Source organism: Corythoichthys intestinalis, chromosome 4, assembly GCF_030265065.1.
Source record: "Corythoichthys intestinalis isolate RoL2023-P3 chromosome 4, ASM3026506v1, whole genome shotgun sequence".
Classification (NCBI taxonomy): Eukaryota; Metazoa; Chordata; class Actinopteri; order Syngnathiformes; family Syngnathidae; genus Corythoichthys; species Corythoichthys intestinalis.
The window spans coordinates 58,547,919-58,560,919 of NC_080398.1; the positions used below are offsets into that span (position 1 = coordinate 58,547,919).

General features: G+C 39.0%; 1 protein-coding gene across 1 annotated transcript in view; it reads left to right on the forward strand.

The window, feature by feature from the left end:
• The window catches only part of wdr26a (WD repeat domain 26a), a 53,795-nt gene that overhangs the window by 4,582 nt on the left and 36,212 nt on the right, over positions 1-13,001 (forward strand). The window contains exons 2-4 of the mRNA XM_057833902.1: positions 7,824-7,923; positions 8,020-8,076; positions 8,786-8,922. Coding sequence (XP_057689885.1) covers positions 7,824-7,923; positions 8,020-8,076; positions 8,786-8,922 — 294 coding nt within the window. The remainder of the gene's footprint in view (positions 1-7,823; positions 7,924-8,019; positions 8,077-8,785; positions 8,923-13,001) is intronic.

The window sequence follows — 13,001 nt, forward strand, 5'->3', positions numbered from 1 at the left end:
TTGATAGGACCGATAATACAGTATGAACTGTGCTCGCTGGCTGGGAAATTAGTTGACCATTTGCGGGGCATTGCTGCCACCTGCTGGTCAGAATAATTCGCTGCGTCTATAATTTGGCCCACAAACTCATTCACTTTACACAGTGCTGTGTCTAGCGTTAGCATTGACAATCGTGAATGCTTTCTGTTACAAACGTTTCCGCCTCGGAAATATATGTCTGTAAGTATTTATGTTTACTATAACATATGGATGTGCAATATATGTTTACTTCGGTGGTGAAGGGTCATATGTACGGAACTTCATAAGTTGTTGTGTTATAGAAGCCAGCCAATGCTTAAAGCAGTAATGTGAAGTAAGGTTGGCCAACCATGTTTTTGAATAATATCAATGGCTAAACAGTTATAAGCATATTTTTGTTATTTTTTTTAACGCAACCCTTCCAGATTCTTTGTTTAACCCATAGCAACGCCCTTGACAACGAAAATGCTTTTCTTCGGCAATCTTCGGAATTTACGTCACACCTAGAAATGCGAGGGAAGTCCGCCATAGAACAGTATTGTTTGTTGCATTGCTTCTCGGTAAGATGCCACGGCGGTGTGTGGCGATGTTTTGTTCTCACTCAAACGAAAAGTTGTATGAGTGGCAAAAGGACAGCAGGGCACGTAAATGGACATCTTTTGTTCGCACTAAGCGAATGAATTTCACGCCATCGAGTAGTGTTCTCTGCTGCAAACACTTCGAAGATGCCTGCTTCCTTAACCTTCTGCTTATGATCAAGGATTGGCCAAAAAGTAAGTGTGATTTTTGAATAGATGACTGATGACTTTGTCAAAGCAGAGCTGCCAACTGTTGTGGAATGAACAGTATAAGCTATCGACATTAGTCGAAAGTTAACTCGTGGCAATCCCTGATCATAGTTGTTGTTGCGTTCGCTAGGTTAAGCGTGTTTAAATTGTGCGTCATCTACGATCTTGTCCAAAAGGGTTAATCCACTGTCAATCGGGAAATGGGTGTGGATGTGCATATAAACGGGTCGGCGTCACGGTAATTCACGGTCACATTGCAGTAAGAGACACACACCGCCGGTGAGTTTGTGCACATTTATTTGTATTATGTATTTCCACCTTCATGCTTCAAGCATTGCATTGCATTTGTACGGTTCGCCGTTTCTTTCACGGTGATCGCTTGATAGCCTTCTAGTTTGTGTTTCGCCGCTTCGCGAGAGCCGCTGACAGGTGACAAGTGTTGCTTTTAATGTCTGCTGGCAGCGAATCAGCGAGCGCGCAGGTCACGCAGTGAATCATGGGAAATGTAGTCTCGGGACAACACTGAAGTGATGCTTTGTAATCTGTTCGCTTGTGTGAAAAAACTACATTTCCTCACGCCATTAGACGCCACTTCTTCCCGAGAGCCCCGAGCCGTGTTGTACTGATTAGCTCCATGTGTTAAAAAAGGAACAAAGTTGTCGGCACGTCGTGTGTTCCATACAATTGTAAACAAAAAGCTCATAACAAGACACTGCACGATCCGTTTAAGAGACGCTGGGACTGGAGAGCTGTGAGTAGTAGGAGGCGAGGGGTAGATGAGCGAGAAGCAAAACTTTGCGGTCGAATGTGGCGGCAGTCCGCTGTCATTTTGTTTTCTTATTGTTGCTACAATTAAGTGGAGAAAGCCATCAACGACTCATCTCCTTCTTTTCCCCCAACGTTTTTATATTATTATTTTATATGCACGAGAACTGCCGGATCTGCCAAAATGAACATGAAGTCTCACTATTATTTTTTTTAACAATGTCATCAGATAGACAAAAACATAAAATTATGTGCAAATGCCTGCATCTTCAAATCATGAAAATAATAAGAGCCTATATCTTACCAATCTTGTAATCTCGATGGGTCTTGTATCCATTCCAAGTCAGGTAGTCTAGGCACATTGTTTGCATCCTGATTAGCGTCTAGCTAATACATGTTAGGTCCAACATAAAATTCCAACCTCCTCTTCTTCCTCCAACTCTTCAAAAACTTGGATCTCCTCCCTTGCGCTCGATCTATCGCTTATGTCGCTGTTTGAATCATTGTTTGAAGGGCTTTGTATGGCGGCCGTATGCATGGAGCTGCCATCGATGTTCCCGGTGTGACGTATCACTTCCGGGTTCGTCCCCTTTCAGGCTCCAACTTCGGAAACGTGGTTATTTTGTCAAATATACAACATATAAATGATTTTTTCATGCTTTATTTGTTGGACAATGTTTAATTACTTTAATTGTGACCCTATTTGGCAAGTTATGACCCTATTTGGCAAGTTATGAAATTACTTCACATTACTGCTTTAAGGCTAGTAGCTCAAGCTAGTGTGCTATGCTATACATACTTCAATCTTCAATTATATTGACTAATTGATTGTGATTGACTCAAATTATATTTATTTGAAAAAATAAATATTGGCACTTTATTTGAAGTCAAGACTGTTGTTGTCTTGTTTTGTTCATTATAATAATGTTCATGTCATTATGAAAATTCTGGTGAGATCAAAGACAAATCTATGTTGAATCCACCATTATTATTTTTTTTTTAAACCTCCAGCAGTTCAAAAACTTGGATGAATATACATTAAAAAAAATTATATATTTATTATCGGTTATCGGTATCGGCTTTGAGGAGCAGGAAGTTATCGGTATCGGTTTCAAAAAATAGATATTGTGCACCCCTAATTTTCACCAATGCAACCCCCTTTGCTCCAGTCGGTTTTACTGGATTTTGACTGATTTTGCAAGGCCCACAGAAAATTCTGTTCTATTGCTATATAAACATGGAACCCACCAAAAGAAAGATTAGACTCTCTTCTTTCAGCAGGAATTATTATTTTTTTTTTACACATAACTGAGAGATGACGCTGTTGTGGCCGGGACAGCCGGGTAACCTTTTCCCTCATCGCTGCCTGTCTCATAAAGATTGATTTTTTTGAGTCTCTCCGGGGTCTGCTCAGCGAGCAGCACAGACTCAACGGCATCGTCCGCTGCACTGGTGGTCCCGGTCGTTCTGCTCGGTCGTCCTGTGCCTGGCATCCCGGGCGTCCTCTAGGTTGTTCTCCATCAGTCGTCTTCCGCTGGCGCCCCAGCCCTGTGGCCCGGCCGTTCATTGCCGTTGAATCGGGTTTCGGGTCTTACCAAATGCGCTACTGCCCTCCCGTCGCCAGTTTTATTGCTTTAGAATGGATTTTCAGCTTTGTGCTTTGGAGCTAAATTGAATCAGAACCCAGAGATGTCTCTTGTAAAAAAAAAAAAAAAAAATTAAAAATTAAAAAACGTAAAAGACATATAAATACATCTTTGGGACGCTGAAACAATTAAAAATAGAACGTATTTATTTGTTTTTGGGAGCAAATGAGTGAAGGTTTGTTTTTATAGTGTGTTTTTAGCCTGTGGATTTATCTACAGTTTTGTCGGAAAGGCTCTAAATCAGAACTCGTGAACGCCGCTCACAACTGCTAGAATTAGCGCGTTCACAGTAATGTTCATGACACACAAAAATATGATGCGTTCAATTCACGTTGGCCCAAAATATGAACGTGTTCTTGAACGATCGTTCATTCACAACACTGTTTGTCCACACTCCTGATGAGTTTGAATTGTTCAATATTTGCTTTGTACAACAACAAAGATACTTTTGAATGCAAAATGGGAATACTTCAATTTTGGAGTAAATCAAAATGTACTGCTAAAATTAAGGCGCTCAAAGCGGGAAATCCTCTAAAATATTAATGGCTCATGTTTTTCCTGTAGCTTTTCTGACAGATGGTGTTGCCTATTAATACACTGACTCACTGTATTGCTCTGGGTTAAGCTGGAAGTTTCCCCTGTATTGTGGTTGTCACCGTAGTGTCATATATTAAAGAGGGGCGAGGGAGGAGTTATTGCATATTTTTCAGAGCAATTCATGTCATTAAAAACACGTTCAAGGAACAAGTTTACCTTAAGTTGATTTGTGAAAGCAATATATTTAACACACAATTTAATAGAAAAATGCCGTAGCATAATGGCTGTCTGAAACTCTCTCAAAAAGTCGAAAAATCTTAGTTTGAGGACATTGTAACTTTAGGACGCCCTGTTTTGTAAGACTACAGAATGGTAATCTAATGTTTTCAAAACGAGGCAAACAATGATTACAGTTTACGTGTGCTATTTGCATTTGAGTGCTATTGGGAGTTGGTATAGCATTAAGCATAGATCTTTTTGGGATGGGGGTTGCTCCCAAAAATAGTCCGACCCTTTCTGACAAAGTGTGTCCTTTTAAAATGCCTACATGACTTAATGTCCGAGGTTCCCTTTAAGGAGGAGCTGTGCTGAACTACCTGAACAGTGCACATATCATCAGATCAGATCAGGGGAGGTGCTATGCATAAGAAAAAGTGCCATGCAGGACCGAGCATTTTAGCAGTTTCCACCGACAGAAAGAAGGGATTCAAAGACTTCTCAAACATAAATGGTTCCGAGAACCCCTCCAGAAGGGTTTTTAACAAGCGAATGACCACATAGTATGAATAAAAGCTAAAAAAAAAAAGGTCAATTTTGCGTAACACCCTTCTTTAACAGGTAGCAAAAGATCCACTGATAGCCTATTGTGCAATTAGTAAACAAACGCTAAGATGTCATATGACCAAGTAAATGGTTTTTATAATGATTTTAGCTTTCTTTTCCATAGCTGTTGTTTTAATGTAGATGTTATGTGAGCTACATTAGTTCCGAGGAAGACGTAACCCATGATATTTTGGGTATATTAAAAAGCAGTGGTACTTTTTACATATCCAAAAACGTGTCAAATCTTGACCCAAAAACCATATCCTGCACAGGTGTAGTATTTTCTGGCCGAGTTAAATCACAGATCAAATTGAATCTACTAGCAAAAATTTGGGCAGTTTTCGAATAGAACAGAAGGATTAAAGTGGTGTTAAAAATTATAAAATCTTTAAAATCTATTTAGGGTTTCCCTTTGGATTTTTTTAAACTATGGTGGTGGGCTGCATCAGAGTCAGACAGCCTCACCATGTCGTTTTTTTCCTCAAGAAAACCCATAACAAAGATATATTTGAAATATTTAATTAGCCAGGCTAATGTTGTAGCTCTCAGCTACGATAAATGTATGTAAAATGCGTAGCTGATTACAGCTGCGTTACCCTACGTAATAATACAACTTTTTTTCTCGTAGCTACATTACAACTTACATCTCATAGTCCAGGGGTCGGCAACCCAAAATGTTAAAAGAGCCCTATTTGACAAAAAAAAAAAATTGATACAGTATGTCTGGAGCTGCAAAAAATTAAAAGCCTTGTATAAGCCTTATAATGAAAGAAACACCGGCTGTATGTAGCGATATTAGCCTACTATCAAAATGACTAAATTGGCTACAAATACATAATTAGCTTTCGCGATTAAATCTTTGTTTTCCCTGCAGTGGATCCTTTGCAACACGTGACTACTCTGGGCAGCGCTAAAGAGCCACGGGTTGCAGACCCCCGTCGTGTTCATTCCATTTCCTTTTATTTGGTACTAATACGTACTACATTACCACAACAATAATGGTCCTTCTGTTAACAAACCCATTTCAAGGAACGGGGAAAATTCTAACAGCCATGTAAAGAGTTTTACTAGTTTTGGTGAGAAAGGTGAACATTTTTTTCCGTTGTTGTTCGTGAACTACTTTTCCTCATGAACGCTCATCGATGAAACATTACCTTAGCAAGGAGAGGAATGAGAGTCATTATTCGAGTGTCCCAGACCTCGCGAAACTTGGAAAAAAAGCAAATTTATTAAAGTGGCCGTCCCTCTCAGCGCAAACTCATTCAAACATGCTGTCCACTGCCCCGGATATGTGGAAGAAGGAGAGGAGTCGGTATTGGCTTACCCGCTTTATTATGGTAATAATAATAAAGAAAAAAAACAATAACAAAATAACAGCGGGCTAGCACGACATGCGACCGCTATCCCTTGCTATCTCGCCCGTTCTCCCATTCTTCCTACTTGCTTCCCCCTGCCTCACAGCTCCCCAGGCCCATCGTCTCTTAAGGGGCTTAGATACGGACATTACAATACACAATGAATAGGTTGCCGCTGAACCCTTCACACTCGGCTGCAGCTAGTTTGAAACTGCCTTTAAAATTGGTGGCGGCTTTTATTTTGGTGTGGCGGTGCGCCATGATCTCCTATCTGTAGGGGAAACCCTGCTATTTGACATAGAGTGCTGCTGTCAACATTATTCGAAAGCGCAGATTTCAACCTCTCTCCCAGGTTTTATTTGGCACTAATAGACCATGGAAAACCGGAGATATGATCTTTTAAAATTCATGGTAGAAATGATGTTTTCTCCAATATAGGGCATGCAGGCTCTTTGGACAGGTAGTGATTCATTTCTGTATTTTCCAGTCGGAAAATAACGATTTTTGTGTATTTTTTATAGTTATGTTTTAGATTATAGTTCGGGATAATAATAATTCATAGAGATTATGTGCTGGGAAAAAGAAATACACGATTGCTTATAAAATCTGACATTGAAGAACATTGTAAGTAACTGTTTACAATCTTAAACATTCTTTTCACCAAATATTTTTTTTTACTCATACTTGAATAAATCAAAAAAAAAAAATAAAAATGACAAGTTATTAAAATTGCTCCCATTTTTGCATTAGTTCCCTTCCGTCTACTTTCAACATGTAAAGTTTTAAAACTGGTTCATCATTTAAAGATAGATTCAAGTCAAGATTTTGCCGATTTAGAAGTATTTTAGATAAAAAGTTACTTAGGTTCGCTAGGAAGGTTCACTACAACAGAGCCTTTCTGAGAAGGCTACTGCTTTAAAATGGCGGCTGTTTACTTTTACCACGGAGTCTGTCATTTCGCATGTAGTTCTATACGCATGTGATATCTAGGCCTAGATTGTAGGCTGTCTGCTACAGTCGGGAAATGTTGGAGCCACCTACCCTAGCATCGCGTTTGCTACAGTGTCACAACACTCTTCCCTCCTTCCCACTCCCGTTCTTCTCTCTCCGTGTCTTTTACTTTTCTCGCGTCATTAAACCAAAGTAGTAACACATACTTACGCATATTGTCTCGTTGCTGAAACGGTGACAATATCCGAACGGAGAAAAAAAACGTCATGCACGAAAAACATACAGATATTGAACGTACGGCATACACATTTGAAAATCAGGGCTCACTTGTACAAATTATGCCTAAACTGTAGCCTGGTATGCCAGACTCACCGCTGTTCCAGCTATATAGTCTGGCGACCAATGAGCGAATCAAATTTCCAGGGCGGAGCAAGCCACAGCTAACGGACAGCTGAGTGGACCAATCAGCGACGGGCAGACGTGACATTGGTAAAGCGAAAACTCTCGCGCAGCGCGAAGAGAGGAGTCTGTGGACGCGAGTGCAGAACGAAGTTTATTTAACATGGCTAGCGCGAGACACTGTTGTCGATGTGTTTTTGGTAATTTAAAACTGATTTTACCGTGGATTGGAACATATTCTCGGCTCTCCTGTTCGCCATCTGTGTTGTTGTGGAGATGACTTCCGGTGCGGAAGAGTGATGTTGCTCGTTAAGAACACGTCACACAAATAAACGAATCTGATTGGACGGTTGATTTTGTTCTTGCTCGAGAGGTCGTTAATGGGCTGGGTCCCAGACTATTCTCACAGTGTTTGAAAAATACAGGAAGAACAGTCTGGCCGTGCCAGGCAACCGAAACCATACAACTTGACAGGTATGGGATATACTCCCTGGACAATGATGTGAATTGATTTTCTACCCTGTGACGTTTATTATTTACAGTCAGACGGTGGACCTCCTTATGCAAGAATCTGGCTGCAGGTTGGAGCATCCGTCAGCCACAAAGTTTCGCAATCATGTCATGGAAGGAGAGTGGGATAAGGTTGAACCAAGTTATTCACTATCTGACTATACAGTACATGATTTTATTTTTCATTTAAAATGAATCATTGAGATTGCTTTTATCGTTCTAATTTAGGCTGAGAGTGACCTAAATGAGCTGAAGGCACTGATGCATTCCCCTACTGCTATTGTGGTGAGTATTCCCAAACTGCCAGCTTACCTAACTTTAGGTTTGACATGTTTCTGACATGGGCAGCATGGTGGAAGACGAATGCTGTATGTATGTTTGTCTCACAGTTAGAGGTTTTTGGATCCTGGATTTTTCTTGTAATCTGCATCTCACCTCTGCCACGATAGAATGAGTGACACTTTATCAGAAAAAAACACTTTATCAGAAAAAAACATTGGGAAATGTAGACCTTATTGGATGTTCCTGACAAAAAAAACACAAAGTAACTGTATGCTTTCTTCCATTGAGCTACACAAAGCAATGGTCATGGCGCCTAATATTTTATTCTCAGCAGATCCATTTCTACGCCGTTTAACATGATTTGCTCTTCTCACATGGTTGGGTCATAAAATGCAGACTTTTATCAAACTGTTCCATTTGGCCATACATATTAATCAAAGCTTTAAATTTCAGTAGTTCTATTGCTAACATGCTTTTAAAGATTTGATTTTGAAACCATAAACCTCTGAAGTAGTTTTTTTCCCACGCCTCTGCTTTGAGCTGAAATTCTTCATATGTGACAGATGCTTGGTATTGTTCAGCTTAGTATAGAGGCTGTCATTGTCAGTGATGATCATTAATTTGCTTTGGTTATATTCAGTATAATTCAGAACAACGTACAAAGCATGTGGTAGTCACATTTCTTTTTTTGTCTTTGTTATCCTAACTGCAGCGCATGAAGTTCATCCTCCTGCAGCAAAAGTATTTGGAGTATCTTGAGGATGGCAAAGTCTTGGAGGCTCTGCAGGTTCTCAGAGCTGAGCTCACTCCCCTCAAGTACAACACAGAGCGCATTCACATTCTTAGCGGGTCAGTACGCCAATCCGTTATATCGATAAAAATATCATTTGTGTTGCCTTTCTATATTTTTTCAAGCTCGTGTTTTTGGGTCAAAAAGCGGTTTTGTTTTTTATGGGTTATGACAAGGGTTGTATTGCAAATTAGGCAGTTAACAGTGTATTTATACATGTTTCTCCACTCTTTGATCTCACATATCCGTTTTTCAAAGGGTAACACTACCACCCCGCGGATGCTAATTTTTGTGGGTGTGCATGACGCCGACCTCAGACTACATGACTGTAGAGCTGTCCCGACTAGTCGACGTTGTCGACGTCATCGATTACGTAAATGCGTCGATGGGCAAACATACCGTCGACGGGTAATGACGGGTTAAAAAAAATTACATGCGGATAAAGTTTAGAATGGCGGGCGCTCGCGATACAAGCGGTTGTTACTGGCACCCCCAAGGGGGCTGCTGTTATTTCAATGTGACTGGCGTTGTCAGATTGAGCAAAGAGGAAGAAAGTGGGCGAGCGAGCGAGAGAGAGAGGGAGCGAGATCGGTGAGTTGGAAAAGTGCGCGAGTAGCGCAGAGTTGAGTGGCTTCATCACCCGTGTTTTTCTTTTGGTCAATAAATGTATCCATAAAGAGCCATCCGACGCCTCTCGGTGTTTTTATGCACGCCGCCGCCTTCCTGGGGAGGAAATCGGACGAACCCAGACGAACCGACGACAACGAGCCAAGTGAATCGCCGGTGAGGAGTTGAAAACACCGCCAATTTCCAAAAAGGGCAGAGTTGGTAACACGTGAAAGCGGCATAAAGCCAAAAAAGCGGACCAGAATAGCCAGAGCCTGGAATTATTTCAAGGAAAATATGGAGGGTGCCACTTTGTGTACTCTTTGCTAAGCTGAGCTCGCATACCACGGTAGCACGTCGGCTATGAACGAACACTTGAAGCGCCGTCACACAAGTGTAATTTTCGAAGACAACAAGAAACAACAAGCTAGCGGATTGTAAGTCCATACAACTTTCTAACGATTTTTTAAATGGAAGTTGCCTTTATGTGCGTCGTATCAGCGTGCATTTTTATTTAATAAAATAATTAATATAATTCTATATATTTTTAAATTATTATTAAATTTATTAGGATCATGGAAGCTCCCACTTGGGGAAAATATATACATATATCCTTATACATAATATAATAAAAATATATATGGAAACACCACTGGCCTGCTTACTGTAATCCATGACTGCACTAATGTTAGTTATTTAATATTATAAAGTTTTACATATAGTAGTATACTATAAAATTAATACTATATATTTAATTTTTGTTACTTTGGGTATGTTTGCCTTTCATTCAAAATAATTGTGTTAATGTTTCAGTGTGCCCTCTACTTTATCTATTTTCAGGTTAAAACAAACAAAAGTTGAACAGTTTTTCCTATCCCCCCAAAATGCGGCATGCACACCAGAAAAAGCATCTGAACTCACCCAAAGTATTCTTAAAATGGTTGTCCGGGACATTGCAATTCATTTTAACATTTAGAAATTGTACTGCAACGATTAATCGATTAACTCGAGTAGAGCTGTCCCAAACGACTAATTTTCTCCCGATTAGTCAGCCGACTATTTTTACGATTAGTCGACTAATCTAATAATTAATTTTTTATTTATTTATTTTTTAAACTAATTTAGCAGTGAAATTTTTGTTGACGCTTATCAATTTAAAAAAAAACATATTGGAACACTCAAATCATTTATTAAAGTACAAATAAACACGTAAATAACAATAATAAATCACAAATAAACAATGAGTTCAAATGCTGATAGAATTAACTAGTGTAGCATCCCGATTGAAAAGATGGTCTCTTAAACTGATGGTTTACAACTTTTATTCCATCCTTGATGTAAACACACCGTAAGAGCTACGGCGCACACAAATAAAGCAACACAATTAGAAATTAACAAAAACTTTTCACATTTTTCCTTTTAAGCCTTATTTATATATCAATGAATTGCCTATATGAATTGCCTTTACCTTATTACCTTATCATTGACAATCTCTCCCTTGAGTGCAATCACTGTATATACTGTATATATTTATGACCTTTTAACCTTATATAATTTTCTATACCATAAAATAAACCATAACATGAAATAAACCTTTCAATTAGCATTAAGAGCAATACTAATAGCACTTATAGGCCCATTGTCAATGAAACATTATTATTTAGTAAGGCGACAGCACCCTCTGGTGTACAAAAAATGAAAGGAAAAAAAAAAAAAACCTTACAAACTGCGTGAAGGCGCTTGAGGTGTTTATTCACAGCCGACGTGCAGCTAAGCTTGGCACTGAAGAGACAGGACAGAAGAGTGTACTCTCCTTTGTTTCTTTGAAATAAGTCAATGTTTTGGACACTCTGGTGCGCTTTTTTTTGGCTTTGTGCCGCTTTCCCTGCTTGCAAACAGAGCATCCGACATTCTAACTTTCCACGCATATATTTTTTTAACCCTTCATTTACCGTCGACGGCATGTTGTGCTCGTCGACGGATTTACGTCATCGATGACGTCGACTACGTCGACTAGTCGGGACAGCTCTAAACTCGAGTATTCGATTAGAAAAAAATATTCGAATTAAATTTTGTTGCCTCGAGTATTCGTTTAATTAAAGTGGCGTTGTAATGTTTTGTTTTGAAAGTGTTTAGATTTAGTTTATTGATTAGGGTGGGTACATTGCCCTCTGGTCTGGTCTGCCTTATTTCACATGGCTGAATCCAACTGCTCCCTGTTAAGACCAACGTAAGCTAAGTTTTTCTTTGGGCTAATGATTTTTAATGCATTCATAATTTAGTTTATGTGTATATTTGGCTGTTTTTTCTGGTAATATGAGTCTGAACCATTTGTTAAGAGCATTGGAAAAAAAACGTTAGCATTATTATACCATTTAAGCTAGCGGACTTTTGCCATGTAAGTTAGCCAATTGTTCTTTTGTTGTACATAGACCCTCATTTATTTATTTTTAATACCGTTTGAGGCTCAGCTCAGGTATTTTAATTTTTCATGTTCCTTTTTCGAATACTCGATTATTCGAACTAACTAGTTCATCGATTAATCGACTACTAAAATAATCGATAGCTGCAGCCCTATTTAGAAATATATAGACAATGACATACCACAAAAAGAGTAAGAATTGTTTTGACTCCTGTTAAAGAGGTGAAGTCACAGTGTTTCCGTTTACATTTTTTTGCACTAGTTAATGCCAGCAGCATTTGACCTCATTGTTTGTGATTTATTATTGGTATTTATGTTATTTATTTATACTTTAATAAAGAATTTAGGTGTTCCAAAATGTTTTTTGTGAATACGCTAGAACAAAAAAATTATTATTAAAGTAGTAAAAAAAAAAAATTAGATTAGTCGACTAATCATAAAAACAGTCGGCTGACTAATCGGGAGGAAATTAGTCGTTTGGGACAGCCCTAGTGTGAATAAAGCAGGTGCACCTACTTTACACGTTTGCGCCATTCACAGGCACAAAGACGGGTGGGTACTCCATCTGAGTAGCAACCGTTCCGTAAAAACTTTACATAGTTTGTGAATTCATGACTTGCATGAGTGTTCTGTGATTAAAAGTGGTTAGAAAGTGATTACTTATTCTCCTTACTAAAAGGAGGCTAAATTCTTTTAAGTCAAATATGCACTACAGAATATACATATCCAATCATGTGAAAAAAATTTGGACACCGCATGAAATATTCAGTTCTTTATTAAGAAATGTTCACATATCAATGTCTGATTTTGTTTTTCTCTGGGAAAAAAGTGATTTAATTGCTGGTAAACAACAAAAATAACATTGTTTTACTCATTAAACCAAATATATAAACAAAAAGGCATATTCTAACTGAGGAAAAAGTTGGAACACCCTACCACCTAATAGCTAGTGTTACCCCTCTTGGCTGAAATAACTTCAGTGAGATGCTTTTTGTAGCCATCTACTAGTCTTTGACATCGGTCTGAAGAAAGTTTGTCCCACTCCTCAAAGCAAATACTTTCAGCGGTGAGATCTTTGAGGGTTTGTTGCATGTACAGTCCCCACAGCGT